At 34.9% G+C, this 18,035-nt stretch overlaps 1 protein-coding gene across 30 annotated transcripts in view; it reads left to right on the top strand.

The window, feature by feature from the left end:
* Window positions 1-18,035, top strand: part of NRXN1 (neurexin 1) — a 1,005,516-nt gene that overhangs the window by 375,656 nt on the left and 611,825 nt on the right. For 14 of the 30 annotated variants that reach the window (XM_036224888.1, XM_036224882.1, XM_036224875.1 and 11 more), the window contains 3 exons: window positions 5,941-6,242; window positions 8,319-8,363; window positions 9,370-9,531. In XM_036224888.1, coding sequence (XP_036080781.1) covers window positions 5,941-6,242; window positions 8,319-8,363; window positions 9,370-9,531 — 509 coding nt within the window. The remainder of the gene's footprint in view (window positions 1-5,940; window positions 6,243-8,318; window positions 8,364-9,369; window positions 9,532-18,035) is intronic. The other 16 variants (XM_036224890.1, XM_036224889.1, XM_036224887.1 and 13 more) reach the window with 2 other exon arrangements.

Raw genomic sequence — 18,035 nt, 5'->3', positions numbered from 1 at the left:
ATTTTGATTGTGTCACTGGTTTTTTCCAGATTATAACATGCTACAGTCTAGTTGTCATAGATTCAACTGTTGGGAGTTGAATGTGAGGCAGGCCCAGAAATTGCAATATCGCACACCTGGTGAATGCCAGAGGATTTGTTTAGTACTTTCCCTGTGTATGTAATCTGCACAGAACTGACTGATCATCAGCCCAGACAGGCATAGAGTGGCCTCTTTTGTTCCCAGCACCTGCAGTTACTTAAACAAATGCAAATCAGTTGCATAATAGAATTGAAAAATCATTGTACTAGAGTTTGAGACCATATCTTATTTATTTATTAATTTTAAATATCTTCAGCTTTAAGCTACATTTAATTTTTGGTCATGAATTAGAGGCTCATTTCATGACAATATTTGGGAAATAAAGAAGAGCATGAAATTGGAATCAAGGCGGCAAGGGTTGTATTTTGATTCTACTCCAATTAGTTATGTGACCATAATTTTAACTATTAAATCCTTAGCCCATTCCTGTAATAAAGGAAGGCAGTACACTAAGTAATATCTAAGTCTTCTTTAGCCTTCATATTTAATGGCCTCAAGCATATCATCATTAAAAGTATACCTATTTTTTGGAATTATCTGATGGATGCTTGATAACTTATTTCCAGATTGGTTGCCCCAAGGTTTACCTAAAACTAAATAAAACCTTGAAGAGCGAATATTTTATAAATCTTGATTTCTTGCTTTAGACAATAGAAATTAGCCTCAGAATTTACATAAGTTGAATTATATTTAGGAATTTCGGAATGTTAGAAAATCTCTAAGGCGAGTGACTTCTCTCACTTCAAAATAATGCTATTTTTTATAGTAATCAATTGATTGTTTTAATTTCTAAATTACATAAGGTCGTGCCAATTAAAACAATACTGTTTTCTATTAAACTTCTTAGGACTGAGGATTTAACCTGATGTGATTTTCAATAGGCAGAATTTCCTTTTATGTTTTTCTAAACTTGCTTTATCTTTATAGTCAGAGACAGCCAGGCTTATTATTTAATTTAATAATATGAACTTCCAGTGCGTACCTTTATTTAGGCAAGAATGTTTTGACTAAAATATTCCTGTATATTTGACTTCTAAAGTAGAAAAATAAATGAAACAAGTGTCTACCTCAAACATGTTTTTTTGTTTTTCCCCCTCCACGTTTTGATTTTAGTTTCTGGTTTGAACACAAATTTAGAATCATTAAAATATAGTAAAATCTTACTAACGTGTGTGATTTGGGTTTGTGTATATGAAAAGCATACTGGTAACTAACACCCAGATTCACACAGAACATTACCAGCACTCCAAAAGTCCTCCTCATTAGCTCCCTCCCCCTCCATCTCTACCAAGACTAGCCATTATCTTGACTTAGAACTGTAGAGATTAGTTTTGCTTGGTTTTAAAATTTTTATGTAAACGGAATCATAAGTATGTTCTCTTTTGTGTCTGGCTTTTTTAAACTGAGTTATTATTTTGAGATTTATCCATATTTTTGCATGCAGTTGTAGACAATATATTCTCATTGCTGTTTATTTCATTGTATGATTAAATCCCAGCTTATTTATCCACTCTGCTATTGACTTCATTTCAGAATTGTTCAGTTTTAGGTTGTTATGCACAGTGCTACTGTAAACATCCTGATATGTCATTCCATGATCTTTGTGTGCATTTTTGTTGGGTATTTACTTACAAGTGGAATTTTCAGGTTGTAGAGTGGGTATATATTCAACTTTAAAAGATATTGACAAACAATTTAAAACCTGAGTTCCCACCAGTTATACATGAAGATTCTAGTTGCTCCACCTTTCCACTAACGCTTGGTACTTTTTTTGCGCTTTTATTTTATTTATTGTGTAATGTTTTGATCTTTCATTGTGGTTTTATTTTGTGTATTTCTCTGAAGATTAATAAAGTTGAACATTTTTTCATTTGGAAATTTTTTTATCATGGAGTTTCTGTTCAAGTATTTTGTCTTTTTCCTGTTGGTTTGTCCAGTTATTTTGTCCTTGTAATGTTTATAAGTTATTTATGTATCCTAAATATAAGTATTTGTTAATATATATGTTGCTGTGGATCAAATTTCTTTTTTATGTTTATTGTTTTAGCACATTAGAAGTGCACATTATTCGAGACTTGTATTTTCAAATGGACATTGATCCATTCTTTAAATGTTTAACAGTAAAGCTTATATAACTTTTCCTATGCTATTTCCTATTTGCATATGATAGCGCAAAATTTAATGAACCATACAGTAGCAGACAAAGAATTGGAGGACATATAATCATCTTATGTTATAGAAAATGATTTATGTATTTTCACATAGTATGCTTATTCTTTCATGAAAAAGAAGATAGCAAAAATAATTTTCCTGCTTAGATTCATGTCTCATTTATGACATTTTAAGATAATGGCATATTTATAGAGTGAATTTTTCCAAAACTATGTGGTTGTATTTAATGCAAATTTTAATTACCTAAATTTAAAATTAAACTATACGAAAGGAATGATATTGTTTCCATTTTTAATTAATAGGAATATCATAGTGTTAAAGTCATCAACACTCATGTATCTTAAAAGCTTGCTATCTAGTGAATTTTGAACTGTTTAATGTTTCTCTTTGACTCCGCCATATTATGTCACAAACAAATCTTTTGTCAAGATTCATTCTGACTTAAACATAGACTTGGGATGATATTAGACCACTCAGATAAAGTGCTACAGCCTTTTAACTATACCAAACCTCTTCAAGTCTCCAAGCTTTGTTATTTAATTACTTAAGGGTACTCAGAAAGACTGAGTTCTAGTCCTGCTTCTGTTACTGGCACACTTTCTAAAATTGAAAAGTCATTTAAACTCCATGAGCCTCACTTCATTAATGATGTAAATTAAAGTTTAGTGCTAGAGGAAGGTCTCTAAAACTCCCTTTGGCTCAGAGACCCATTCTGAATAGTCAGTGGGGATGAAACTTTTGCAAATATAATTTTCAGATATGGGATCACCCATATATGGTGTATGCACATGTGTATGAACCAGAATTAGTTGGCTACCTATCATCGAATGATCAGAAATGTAAGCAGAGAACAATGAACTGAAAGGAGTTGGGCAATATTCTTTTTATTGATTATGGTAACCATTTTCTAAGGACTGAGACCTTTATGACAAGTAAAATTCCCATGGGATTGTATAATGCCAAATAGTGCTTACATCAGCACTCTCATCGACAGTGGATAAGAATGACTGTTTATCCACAGCTTTTCCAAACCCTGGAATTTTCCAATCTTTTAATTTGTTTTTGTGAATCTCATGGCTATGAAATGATAACTAAACATAGTTTGATTGACGTGTTTCCATTAAAACACATAGGATTGAGCATGTTTTCATTTATTCATAAATATACCTATCTTTCTCTTTAAAATTTTCTATGAAACTACTGTATTTTTTTTGGTCCATTTTCCATTATTATTCTGTTATTTCCCCCCTTCCCCACATTGATTTATCAGAGTACATTGCATATTCTAAATTGTACTCCTTTGTTGATTAATATGATATGAAAATATTTTCTCCCAACTTTTAATTTAGATTCTTACTCTCTTTACGGTATTATTTATGAATAGATATTCTTAATGTGGTTGAATTTATCAACATTTTATTAGTGCTTTTTAATGCCTGCTAAATAAATCCTTATATATTTCAATATCTTGTTTTACAAAAATTTTACAGACTTGCCTCACTGATTTATATCCTTAGTCTATGGAGAGTTGATTTTTGTAAACAAAATTATGTAAAGATTCAATTTCGCTTTATTCATATAGGTAACCAGTTGTCCCAGCACCATTTATTGATTTATCTTTACTTTACTCACTTATCTGCAATGCTTGACTTGACATTAATCATTTTCACTTATGTTTAAGATTATTTTTAATTTGATTATCTTTATTCTCCCCCTTTTGTCTATCCTAACACATTATCTTTAAAGACTTTTACTAAAATATAGCTCACACATAATTTTGTATTAGTTTCAACATAGTATATTATCTTTATTACCATAGTTTTCTAATAAATGTCCATCTTTACACAGGAAGTTTTCTTTATCATATTTATCTGTCATATCTTGACTCTTTTGGACTCTTAGTTTTCCCGTTGGACTTATAGAATAAGCCTTTCACATTCATTTAAAAAAAACCATTGAGATTTATTTTGAAATTTCATCAAAGCTATAGATTTGTTTATATATGCTTAAAACACTGATGGTCTGATTCATGTTATTTTTACTTTTATAATCTTTATAATGCTTATATATTTGTTCTTACCTTTCTATATTAACTAGGACTTCAAGTACAATATGTTGATAATAGGCATCCTTGTTCTGTTTCTGATATTACAATATTCTAGATTTTGTAATGAAGTATGACATATACTATTTGTTTTAGATCATTTTGTTTTTAAATTTATCACATTAGGCAAACGAGGAGGAAGACATCTATTATTTCTAACGCTTACTAACCGCTAGATACCTGTACAGGTATTATATAATTTTATCCTAAAAGATTGGTATCACTAACCATTTTCAGAAACCATTTTCAGATTTTAAAAAGTGAATAATTGCTCCCAGTGCAGTTTATGATCTAAATTCATATTTTTGCCTGTTTTTTTTCCCCCCAGTATATCAGAAATACTCAGTTGTGCCTGGTTCCCAATATCAAGCCACTTGCCATATTGAACTGACCAGGGAAGTAGACGCCTGGACTGTAAACTTTCAGAGACAGAAATTAGATCAGCCTTGGTCACTGCGTTATCCCTAAAGACTAGTACTGGGCTTAACACTTATGAGGTGTTCAGCCAATATTGAGAGCATATGAATGGGAAGGACCCTCAAGTATGGTTTGGGTTGTCTGTGCTATGACTCAGCCTCAGAATGTGGTGGGTTTGGCCTGAGCACTAGTCTTCACTAACAGTATGTAGCAGGCAGACCATACTGTCTCATTTTTCTTGGCACAACTCAATCATTGCCTAGGAAGTCAAGGGAGTTTTTGGTCCACACTCTTCCTTTGGTTAAACTCACTTCATCAGTAGGAGAAGACTTCTTTCCAAATAGCCACATTTCTGTTTCATCTGTCTAGCATCTTGTGGGATTTGCATTGTTACCCCTAAATATGATAAAGACTGATATATATCGAAAATGCTGAGACTTCATTTATATACCATTGCCATGATGAGGTGCTGGAATTCTAACCAGTCTCATAAAAGCCAGCTCTACCATCTGCTTGGTGCGATCAGGGAATGAATACAAAATCCAGCTGACTCCATTAAGCTTTCTATCACTGTTCCCTTTATCCAGAAAGAAAAAAAAAATGCACATGTTCTATAAGATATCTCTTTACTCCTAGACCAAATTCTATTTTCTGCTTTGCTTTCCCCTCACTAGATAATTGTTATGGTTTCTCAGTGATGAAAATATTTGGCTTTTCACTGAGAAGATCTTTGAATATAAATGTCTCACAGAAAATAAAGTAATGCTTCAGTTGAATAGAGAAAATGTTGCAAACACTTTGGAATCCATTGTTGCCAGCAGAGTAGAACTGTCCAATATGCATTTATGGTACCAGATTCATGCCCTGGAGATATCACAGAACTGTTTTCTCTGATCAGAGCTCTTGCAGTGATACTTAAAAATTAATTGAATTTTCAAGAATGTCAGCTTTAGCTACCATGGTTGATGGCCCAATACCTGAGTACATTTATTAAATATATACTGCCACCTAGTGTAGTATTTGACTCTCTCTGATAGGGCTCTTGTCATAAATGTTAATTAGACAGAGTTAATTTGGAGGCTGATTAATTATTGTTTCTATTGAGATCTGCTGATTTACATAGTATATTGCTTTACTTATGCATGTATGTATCTGTTTTCCTCTAGGAAAAGAAGAATATATTGCCACTTTCAAGGGATCTGAATACTTCTGCTACGACTTGTCTCAAAACCCCATTCAAAGCAGCAGCGATGAAATAACTCTGTCCTTTAAAACCCTTCAGAGGAATGGACTGATGCTTCATACTGGGAAATCAGCTGATTATGTCAATCTTGCCCTGAAAAATGGAGCTGTCTCTCTGGTCATTAATTTGGGATCAGGGGCCTTTGAAGCACTAGTGGAGCCCGTGAACGGAAAGTTTAATGATAATGCCTGGCATGATGTGAAAGTCACCAGGAATCTGCGTCAGGTAACAGCGCAGTGGATAAGAGAGTAACTGGCTTTGTTTCTCGCTACAGCTGTGTGTGTGGTACTTGAAAATTCCAACAACATGATATAGGGCTCCTCAGAGTCGCTTACAAATTAGGTTTTTCTTCTTTTGAGATGAATCTTCCTGCCATACATGAGCAGGGGCATATCTAGAAAGTTCTGGGGGGCCAAGGGCTATTTTGATACAGCGACATTATGACAATATCCCAGAGGGCTGCAAGGATATCTCTGCGACCTGCCCTTCCTGTGATGTGTGTGATTTTGTTGTGTTTTTGATTTTTCATTTGTTTGATTTTAAATTGTAGTTTTCATGGTGATCATTTGGAAGCATGCACATTGGGGTCATTAAATCACAGTTCCTTTTTTGTAGTCAAAAAAACAGTGTTTGTGATTTGGGATTGTATCAATCCCTACTCCCTCTCTATTCTCACCTCTGAAATGGGCACAAGAAAAGTTCCTGAGAGGAAAAATGACTTTGGGAGTTTACATATCTCTTGAAGAGTCTGTTTATGACTACATCTTTCTTTTTAGCACAGACACTTTTAAGTTAAACCCCAAATGACCCTGGAGAGGCCAGTTCATCTTCTAGGTGCCCATTTCTTTTTTATTATATTTTTAAAATATATTCTTACAAACATCTATATGCTAAGAAAATATCAATTCTTTAGTAAATCTATGGGTCCACATATACTGTATGTTTTTAACTGAGACATATTATTGCAGTATATATATATATATACAGATGAATGAGTAGATTGTCCTTATATATAGAACATTATAAGTTTGGGTTATTATTTGAAACTTAATGACATCACAGTGTATCATTTTGTGAAGTGTTGACAGTGACTAATTTTTCTGCAGTACATGCTGATCTCAAACTAATATCCTTAACATATTTGTTGTTTCTCTGAACAGTTGCAGAATGACTGGATTGTCTCTGGTTTTCCTTTACTAAAACAGCCCTCTCTTTCTGAGCCGTTAACTGTCTAACCTTTTCTTTCTCACTTCTGAAAGGCTTAAACTATCCAAAGTAGAAAAGCAAAAAAGAATTTTAGGAGTGCAGATATAGCTATGACAGACAAGTTAAGCGGAAAGATTCTCGAGACTCCTCCCAAAGACCTTTCAGAGGCCTTATTGGTATGGGAGGGGCCCTGCATGCTCCACACCTGCCTTAGGAGATGGTTGCCCACCATCAGTGTAGCTGTAGACCACAAATATCCTATAAGTCTGTCTCTTTGGTTCTCCTTTTTTATTTCTTCTCTCAGATACTCACCAAGAGACCGGAGGCTCATTTGAGAGAAGCACAGAAGGAAGGGTGGGGCTTAAGGAGCCCACTTTCTAGATTTGCCTTTGCTCAGGTTATAAACCAAACTGTGAATTGGTAACTCAAAGGAAACTGTAGTTATACAGCTGGGGTGCATGTGTGGCAGGACAGATTACCAACAAATCCATTCTACTCATTTTATGTGTCAGGATCTTTGCTTTGTTTCATTGCAGTAAACTGTGACCCTAAAGTCCATCAATATGACCGAAGGAAGTTTTGAAGTTGAGGAGGAGTCCTTGTATGCTGTAAAATTGAGTAGTAGGGCAATGCCAACCGATTCCTACGAATTTGCTGGGCCTGGGAGGGTCAGGGTGGGGGAGGGACCACTTAATGGGCATAGGGCGGCAGTGGTCAGCTGATGAGCTTTAGGCCTTTGAATCCCTTTTAAACTTTGTAAATGTCTGTCAGATGTACTCAGGGAGACAAAGGGAACGTTGCCATATGTCTGTTTCTGTCTAGTACCAAGTTATGAACAATACTGGCAGGAAAAATATTACCTCTGTGGGAGGCCTATTTGTTAGTCTGCTTTTTTCTTGTAAAATTTTTTTGCCCTTTTTCTATGTTACTAACATGCTTAATAACTAACATGTCATTCATGGAATGTTTCATTCTACTAACCGTTACCTGAATCAAAAAATGTACTAACATGGTAGAGACCATCATATTTTTTAAGTAACGATCGTTATTCTGTTCACAGTTTTTAATTTCCTTTCTCCCCCCTTCTCCACAAAGCACTCAGGCATTGGACACGCTATGGTAAACAAACTACATTGTTCGGTAGATATCATTCTAATTGTTTCTTATTTTGGGTTTGCCGTGTGTTTTCTTTCTTTCTTTTAACTGTAGACATCATTAACAAAAGAGGAACTGCGGTTGGTACTCTTCTGCTTACTTTGACCTCCTTCTTTTCATCTGTTGTTGACCTTCTTATTTTTTACCTGTTCCTGTCAACTTCTGTTTTCCAACTCACCTGTAGGGGCATCGTTAACGTTTCGAACGTTTTTTGCATCCAGCTGTGGTTAACACGGGATAAGACAAAATGGTGGCTGGCCCGAGTGACCGCAGGCTCAGCCAGTCTCTAACCATTCATGATGCATGGCATGCACACTTGATTTGGGAATGTTGGAGATGTCACACCCACTCATCTTTACGTCATCACAAAGCAGTTGTTTTTTCCTTTGGTTCTCCCTGTTTTCTTTTCTTTCCTTTCTGAACTGTACTGTCCCTCCTGCATGTGCACAACGGCGTGTGCCGCTTCCACCGGTTGTTTTGCCTTTCCTCCCCTTTGGCATGGATGTAGGCACTTGCATGCTGAACAACTGCTGCTCAATAGTGCAAATAGTGACGTTGCTGGAAATAGCTTGTGCCTTTTATGTTAACCAGGTGCACGTTGTGATTAGTTAATAACAGACAACTAAACTTTACTAATATGTACACCAGCAAAACTAACCTAGGAAGCATTTTACTAACACCATTTTTGTGTCTGCTAAATAACTTTTGAGTTGCAGCAGGGATGATGCTGACACTAGTTCAATAATCAGTTAACTCTCTAACTAGTTTAGATCTCTTAGGGCTAGTTGAATAGAATCCAAGAATAAACCTCAAACAGACATGAAAATGGGTTCCACCATAGGTCTAAAAATAAAAAACAAACAAACAGAAAAAAAAAAGCAAAAACCAAATGAAAAAATAAAACAAAACAAAACACAAAACAGGCATATCCCAGGATTACAGTATCTAGGTCTGAGTATAGCGTGTCCTTTCCCTGTGCTTTGTTATCTAGGTGACAATCTCAGTGGATGGGATTCTTACCACAACGGGCTACACGCAAGAAGATTATACCATGCTGGGGTCTGATGACTTTTTCTATGTTGGAGGCAGTCCCAGCACAGCAGACCTTCCAGGGTCACCAGTCAGTAACAACTTTATGGGCTGTCTCAAAGAGGTAAATATCACTGTCACCAGAATCATTCCTAATTCATGATCTCATCATTTCAGATATGGATTGAAAGAACCTTTGCTGAAGACCCGATGTTTGTGGAGTCAAATGACATGATCTTAAATTCAGTATCCTACTCTTATTTATATAAAATCGGGGCCTGGGGCTCCGATTTTTTTATGAAAAAATTAAGTTCTTCCTCTTTAGTAGACTGTAAGTAATTCACAATTAGTCTTTACATGAGCAGTTGTGTATTAGCTGTAAAAGAAAGTCAAACACAAAGAGATACTGGGTCTAGATTTAAGCTAAATGCTTTGCTCACGCCTACTTAAGTGCTTTAGATGTTATTTACAGTGGTGCCTTGTTATGTACAGTGGTGACTTGTTTGAGCATTATAGGAAAAAAGGACAAAACTAAGCTACAAGAGGACTATAAAAAAAATTAGTCTGTATGTTGAAACAATTTTGTTCTTCTATTTTAAATATGTTCTGAAGGAAGTAAAAATATTTCATTTGTGACCTGATGAGCTTGTTTGATATTTACCTGAGCAAAACTTTCAGGCTAAAAGATATCAGGAGTTTCATCCTCATTCTCAGTTGTCATTAGCTGTTGTAACTTTTGATAGGGTTGGAATTCATTGGAGTATGAGAAAAGGAAGATCACAAAGTTCTTGAATTTCAACTTGTATAAATATTTTCCCAGAAAAGCTGCCTGTTTTCATTCAGACGCAACCCAATTTCTTGTGGATGATAGAACCAGAGGTTCTTCTTGTGTTGTATAGCTGCAGTTTAATGGTGTAGGCCTTTAAAATGTAAAGTTTAATAACTTTGAATTTATTAACAATGTGCCATAGATGGTGTTGCTAAGCAGTGATACTTTGGTAAATTCTAAAGAGAATATTCTAACAGATAAACTTGCTTTAGGTAAGCATCAGTGAAAAACAATCACTGCTTGAGTTGTCTTTACTTGTCTCTCATTTATGTACAATTACTGGAGTTTGCGTTGCTCAATATATTGATGTATATAGAAAAGTCCTAAGAGGGATTCAAAATGTTAACCTGACAGAACTACAAGGAGATGTGGTTCTGACAGGTTAAATCTAACCAACTTTGTGGCAGAAGGGATCAGTTGTCTCCCAGAGTATAACTTTTACTCTTTAAAAATATGTAGTATGACTCAGGACTGTGTTAAGTTCTGGGGACATAATAAAATAGTAATAATTATTATAATTATTATAATAACAGTACTGACATTTTCTGAGCTCTCATTTTATGTCTGATGCTATCCTAAGAGCTTCACAATATAGTTAGTAATTTTATTATCTGCATTTTTCAGACAAGGAAACTGAGGTTCAAGAGCAGGTAAGTTTTTTGAGCAAGGTCTCACATAACAGGTATTAAAGCTTAGAGCTTAATCAAGGAAGTCTGATTTCAGAGTCTTCCATGTTCTGAGCCATCACAATGTACAGTGTCCAAACAGAAATTTATGTTAGGGTCCTTGCCACAGAAAATTATACAAACCCTCAAGTTTGTTACAAACTGAAACTCTTTTAAGAAATGTGCAATAGTCTGTGACAAATGACATTTTAAATTATGTGGCACAGTTACACCCAATTGAGTTCAAAAGTGAGTGAAATGAGTGGGAGGTCTGGTAGACAAGGAAGATACATAGAAGAGTAAGAATGTGAGAGTCTTGAAGGATGACTATGATTTGGATAGGCAAGGGATAGAGAAAGTATTTCAAGTTGTGGAGAAACATAGGAAAAAAAAAACAACATAATTAGATTTCACAAGATATCTGAGACCCCCTTCTGGTGATGAGAATTGGGGGTAGGAGCAGAACCACACCCCAGCCACCCACCCCATTTCCCCACTTTCACTGTGAATAGGCCAGCCCTGCTTTACCTATAGAAACACAGTCCTGAAAAAAGGAAAGGGAATTCATGGATCCCTAGCAGAATCTGAAATTTACCTAAAGAACTCTTTTGGGTATCCTGTAAGAACATGAGTATTTCTGCAATTAACACCCGAGTTTAGCTGAACTTCATTGTCTTCCAACAGTTTAGTAGAGACTGGGCAATTTTTTTTGTATGTATAAAGCTGAGGTGGATTGCCTTAATCTGAAATTATAGTTTCAGATTAAACTGTAATTTAGATTGTCTATAATGTTTAAATGATAATGAGTAGTTCATACATTTTAGAACTCATCTCTTTTCAATTGGTCTTTCAACCACACACAAAAACAAACAAACAAACAAAAGCTGTAGCAAAACAAGTCAGGTGGTCTCCTATGTGACGTTTAATTGGTAGCTACTGAGTCCATACAATGGGAATTCACTCATGTAATTGTCTTTATAGGTTTGGGATGGATATCACTCTTCTTTATTGATTATGTCCTTCCAAATCTCTCTTCCACAGCCTGGAGCATGTGTTTGGAGCAAAGGCTGCCAGTTTTTTATTTTTTTATTTTTTTGATGTGTAATCTCTTGCACTGTTTTTCCTCCCCATACACTAGAAGGTAGAAGGACACAGGCACAATCAGCCTGTAAATAAAAACAGACCTCATTTCAAAGGCTTTAATATCGTTCACAGTGTCCATCCAGTCTGAATTACGATTTAGAATGATCTGCTCTTTCTACCTCTGAAATGAAATTGTGACAAAGTATCATAGATTTTGAGTTAAATCACCTTTTTCAGATAGGTGAGCTTTATAGAATTACTGAGAAGAAATGAATACACCCATGTTCATTCTCGCCACATTTCTCTTAACACTAAGCCTACGCAAGCCTTCTTTAACTCTATCTTGGCCTCTGCCCTATAGAACATTGCATGTTTAAAACCTTAATTATGATTTCATTTATGACTCATAACATTTTTATTTTCAATCTAGTATGCAGTCCCTCTTGGGGTGACCAGTCTTGGAGGAGATATTCACAACACCTTGTCTGAAGTCATAGGATAAATTTTGGAATGTTAGAATAGAAAAGACCCTAAAAATCATTCTCTAAGTCCAGCCTCCTTATTTTTGAAATGGGGAAACAGACATGGATGAAGTTACCTGATCCATTGAGAGGCAAGGAAGGTATAATAGGATTAGAACACAGAACCCTGTTAGATAAAATTAGTATTTAAAAGGTTGGCTCTGTTTCATTATAAAGAATGACAATCAAGGTACAGAAATTGAGTTAGCCTACCACTATCATGCATTCATATCTTCACTATTTAAATATTAAAGTAAAAAAATGAAATTACTCTTGAAAATGAAACGACCCAAAATCTAATCTTTATTAGAAGTAGTTAGGGATTTTTTTCTATGGCATTTGATGATGCTGATTTGAGATGACAGTTAGCTTGCATGTAGAGCAACCAGCCCTCATTAAGAAAATTATTATTATTTTTTAGTGATTATCAAATTGCAAAATAAAGTTCAACAAAACCTGAATTTTATATATTAAGTTTTGTTTAAATGAGAGGAAACATTGAATGGCCAGGAATTTATAATAGGGGATCAAAGTAGCTTTTTAAAACTTATATTCATTAAAAATAAATAAAAAATTCTTTAAAGGAATGTTTGAACTCACTGAAAATGATTTTTACAGATATAAATTCAAGAAAAATTAAAGGAAAAATTGTAAATAATAAATTACTATTATGTACAGTCCACATATATGAAATTCCTAGCCAATGATAATAGGTCTTTAAAAATATGCTTATTAAATCTGACCTTTACAAAAGCAATACTAATCATACTTTGGCAGAAACATTTATTTATATTTTAATTTCACTTTTGATAACATCAAGTGAAAGCTGAAATATATGTTGCTTAAGAATGATTGGTTATTTTAAATTAATTTTTCAGCAAGCAGTTTTTGAGTGGCTGCTACAATAAGAGCACAAAGTGGTGGACCCTGCAGAAAGATAAAACACGGCCTCTAAATGAGATGCTCAGAGTCTATTTGAGGACATTTACAGCCCTGTCAATTCACCTTAGACCACTTTGAAAACATCATTCTGGATAACAGTATCATGGTTGATTGCTAAGATGGTTATTAGAGATATTTTTTAAAATTTTCAATGATAGACAAAAATCTCACTAATATGTATTCCTTTCTCAATATTTTGACCATAAGGGCTTGGTTGCTGTTAGTAAATGACTTACAAGGAAGGGTCATGTAGCTCCCTCATTAATCTTGCTTTAGAATCTACAACTGCTATGTGCATTTGTTTGTGTCTCTAAAATGCTTTGAAACACCTATTTGCCTCTTGCAGAGTGAAGATTATTTAATAGTTTGTTAGTAGGGAAATGAAACTGAAGAAATAGGAAAGGATTGTATTCAATATAACAACCGAAAGTCCTTTATTTGAGGTTTGTTTTTAGCCATAGCTACTTACTGGAGTTGTTTGAAGCAATTTCGAATGCCGCTACTGAAAGTTGCATGGGATGAACCTAAGGAAGGATATTTTGGGGGGTGGGGGGGAGTAAGTAAGTGAAGTGCTAGGGAGAATTAAGTCCCTACTGAAAATCTCATCAATCTAATTAGACCAGTTCAGCCTTTAATTACACTGAGAAACTTTTAGCACTAAAAATTTGGTGTAATGAGGTGGATGAGGTACACAAAATATCCTCTTATGTAAGCATTTTCCTCCACTGTGAAAAATAGTTAATTTCTACATGTTATCAGCATGGTCTCTCTGCCACATGTAGTGCCAGCACTGTAATTCCTACAATGTACCAGTATGAGCACTGAGAAAGAGGTACAGTTTTTCTTTGTGCAAACACCCGTTAATGCCTACCTTTCCTTTTTTGGACAACAATGAACTTTAGAAAATTGTCAAACCTTCTTAATTTACCCCTTCTGTGGTAGAACTAGCTCATCAAATGTATGTCCTTAGGTGTCCTTAGGTGTCTCGTATTATGTGTTCTGTCTTATTTCCTTCATTACTCAGAGTAGAGTCCCTGTCATTTACATGTAAGAAGAAAAATGTATGACATGACTTGCATTTTAAGTTATTTTTCCAATTTTGAAATAATGGATTTTGTGACCAGTTTGAGAAATTTGACCTAACAGAAACATTGGAAGGTAAAGAGATGACACTGACGTCTGTAAATTATGAAACGTGGGAGGAGGGAAGACTTCTTTCGTTGGGAGGACTTCTTCATATAGGCTCCAAAGTCAAGATTAAACAAATTTCTCTCCAGACTCTTCCTTACTGGAGTTACCTATAGATGCTTTCCACCTTTCCTCTCATATTATGTGTTCACAGTCTATATACCAGTGGGTAGCATTTTATAGTTTATTTACTATGACATTTCCACAGGCCTCACTCACTTTTTGGGGAAGAGAATTGCTTTATGCATTCCCATCTCACTTCTTCTTTGACGCTAACCATTACAGATCCACACATTTTTACTCACCATATTATTATAGAACCAGGGATAATACTACCTTAATTATTTTTTGGTAAAATGTCATCACTTGAGCTAACCATTTTAAAATAGGTTTTGCTAATGTTCTCCAAAATTAGTAGATTGCTATATATACATAAATTCTTATAACATAAGGACTCATGCACTGGTCTGCCTTCCTAGAGGCAGGGTCTTGGCTTCATGACTCATAAGAGAGCTTGGTACAGCCTAGCTGGAGAGGAGACAAATTGGCCTACCATGTTTTGAGCAGAAGTTCTGCTCTAGAAAAAAATATTTCTTCGTCTGATTTAAAACACAGAAGATGGCAGTTTGCTTTTAAAACTTTAATAAGATAACAAGCTAGAATTTGTCAGATTCCACTAAACTGATTTATCGTAGGTTCTACTTACTTCCTTTCAGATCTCAAAAATGCAAGCAGAAGTCAATTACCTTTGCCTCCTTTTATTTGCAGGGTAACAGCGTATAGCATTTTTAAAGCCAGAAACCCTCCTTTCCTTTTAATGATTTAGTCTTAAGAATCCCCGTGAGATAATAATAATGATAATAATAATAGTAGTAGTAATAATAATAATACCACCTCCATTGTGTCACTGAGGACCCTGAGATCTCAGCAGAACACATGCCTCTGAATGGTGGGGTTTGACCCTCTGTTGCTTATTACTGCTAGTTGAGCCTGAATTAGCTCATCCAAACAAGATCCAACGCTATAAATTCCTGTGGTACCTATACTAAGCACGGCTTAGAGGGATATTCCTAAACTAAGGGAGTTGCTAGATTCCAGAGTGGCAATAATAACATATTAAGCATTTTTATTTTTCATATACTATCTACAACATTTAGTGCGTTACCTAATGAGCATGTGCCCAAGATCATCAGCAACACAACATAAATAACAATTTACTTAAAAAAATAAGTTAATGGAACCGTATGAAATAATGTGATATTTAGTATTTTAAATATAGCAGCAAGGGATTTGTGGAAGAAAAACACTAATTTTGTGTGTGTGGACTTACAGCATTTTGTTTTAGTACTGCTTTTATTAATATATTTTATGGAGGGGTTCACTGTCATTTTTTCAAGGCTTTGGGTATTCAAAGGTAACACTCCAAGCATGACAATAGTTACACACTATCGCTCCTCTTTGACAAATGAGGATATGGAGACTGGAGATGACTAATTAGGTAACTAAACAACGGGGAAAAAATCATTAAGTAATAGAGTCTATGTCTGAACCTGAATAATCTGATCTTTAACTGATAGGTAATAATCATTGCCTTTAGCAGCTGCTCTGTTTCGCTTCCTTTCCTCATAGTGTAATTTCATTTCTCTTTCCTTGTTCTCAATATTTTTATAAAGGTAAAATGAGATGAAATGAACTTTATAGGAACCTTGAAGGGAAAGGCAGCACAAAACTGCAGCTTATACCTGGGCTTCGTGTGTGTGTGTGTGTGTGTGTGTGTGTGTGTGTGTGTGTGTTTCTTCCCTCCAATGATCTAACTGGTGCTGAGATGTTACCTCTGTGATCCTCTTCTCCACTCTAGAGGCCTGCACACACCTTCCCCTTTTAAGAACATAAATAAGATAATAAGGTTTTGTTTTGTTTTGTTATATTTTAAATCAATTTCTTTACTCTGTAGCCAACCATAATAACAGGGAAGAATATAAAACACATTTGGAATTACTTTCTAGATTTCTATGAAGTGTTGGTTTCATACATTGCTAGGAGTAAGTTCACTTCTGTGCATCACAGCCTTAAGGACAAGGGAAATAAGCAATTGGGGCAGAAACTAGGCATTTTGCCATACATACTGCTCTTCGAGATTGGGTTCAGGGAGTCCCATCTGCTCGGGTCCCCAAGGAAGTTAAACTCAGCTCTTTAGTCTGCAAAGCATCTGGTGAGTCCTTGTCGGGAATTCAGCTTTTTGGACATAGCAGCCTCCCTTCCAGGGGACCCACAGATTTTTATTTCCCATCATTTTCACCAGATGCCCCATAGCCTGGAACGGTATCAGCAGTTGGCATAATGTGTTGTAGTGCTTTCAAATATCAAGCTAGGATAACGTGGTTTGGTAGGAGGTTCAATGGCATTTTAATTTTGAGGATTTGATACATTTTATAGTATATGACATTTTCTAGCCCAGCAGAAAGCAGTAATGAATAATGTCTAAGACTGAACATTTCCTCTTAATTTCAGCACCCACTTGAGTTATCTTGTTTAAATTGCTCCATCTGCCTGTGCATTAACACTTGCTTGCATGTATTCAATGAGTCAACATTAATCTAGACCTACGACGTGCTGGGCTCTGTACTAGGAACACATAGTTAAGTAAAAGAATACACATAGTAATAAAACAGGAGAACCCAACAACAACAAATCGCAATACAAGTTCCTAAAGTGCAGTATAAGAATTTACTCTAGAAATATAGCAGCTAATGAATAATTCTACCAGAGGAAATAAGTAATACTTTTAAAAAGAAGGTGACAAAGTAATCTGAGTTACCCTCTCCATCTCTCTTTGCTCAGCTCTGTAATGGTCACGGTATTGCATGAGAATGAAGCATAATGAATTAGTTCCACTCTGAGAATTGGAAAAGAATAGGAAAGATTAAATGGCATGAAGGATTAGAAAACACATTACAAAGAAAAAGAAAATGAAAAGCTCTATGTAAATACAAATTTGTACTTCACCAAGTTTGAGTCCTATTTTAAAAATCTGAAATTCATCCAAAACAAGTAACTATTTTGAAGTTTGTCTTAATTTTTATTATGAGGGGAAATACTCTTGTCTATAGGTCTTTGGACAGAGTGTTATGTTTGGAAAAAATTATCCTCGTGCATGGTGATTGGTCTTTTTTTCAGGAGAGTTATCACTATTGAAATACATTGAAAACAAATTAATTTAAAATGAAAATAATACTATTATTCAGAAGCAGGTGATTTTAAATAATAGAAAAATAAAATTGTTATTATTGTTGAATAAATATGTGCACAGAGAAATTGGCGACTCTGAGATCATGTGTATTATATGACTATGTACTATGAACCAGGCTCTGTATAAAATACCAGGATATAAAATAATTAG

Source organism: Rousettus aegyptiacus, unplaced genomic scaffold (genome assembly GCF_014176215.1).
Source record: "Rousettus aegyptiacus isolate mRouAeg1 unplaced genomic scaffold, mRouAeg1.p scaffold_m13_p_7, whole genome shotgun sequence".
Taxonomy (NCBI): Eukaryota; Metazoa; Chordata; class Mammalia; order Chiroptera; family Pteropodidae; genus Rousettus; species Rousettus aegyptiacus.
This window is presented reverse-complemented; position numbering and strand designations above follow the sequence as displayed.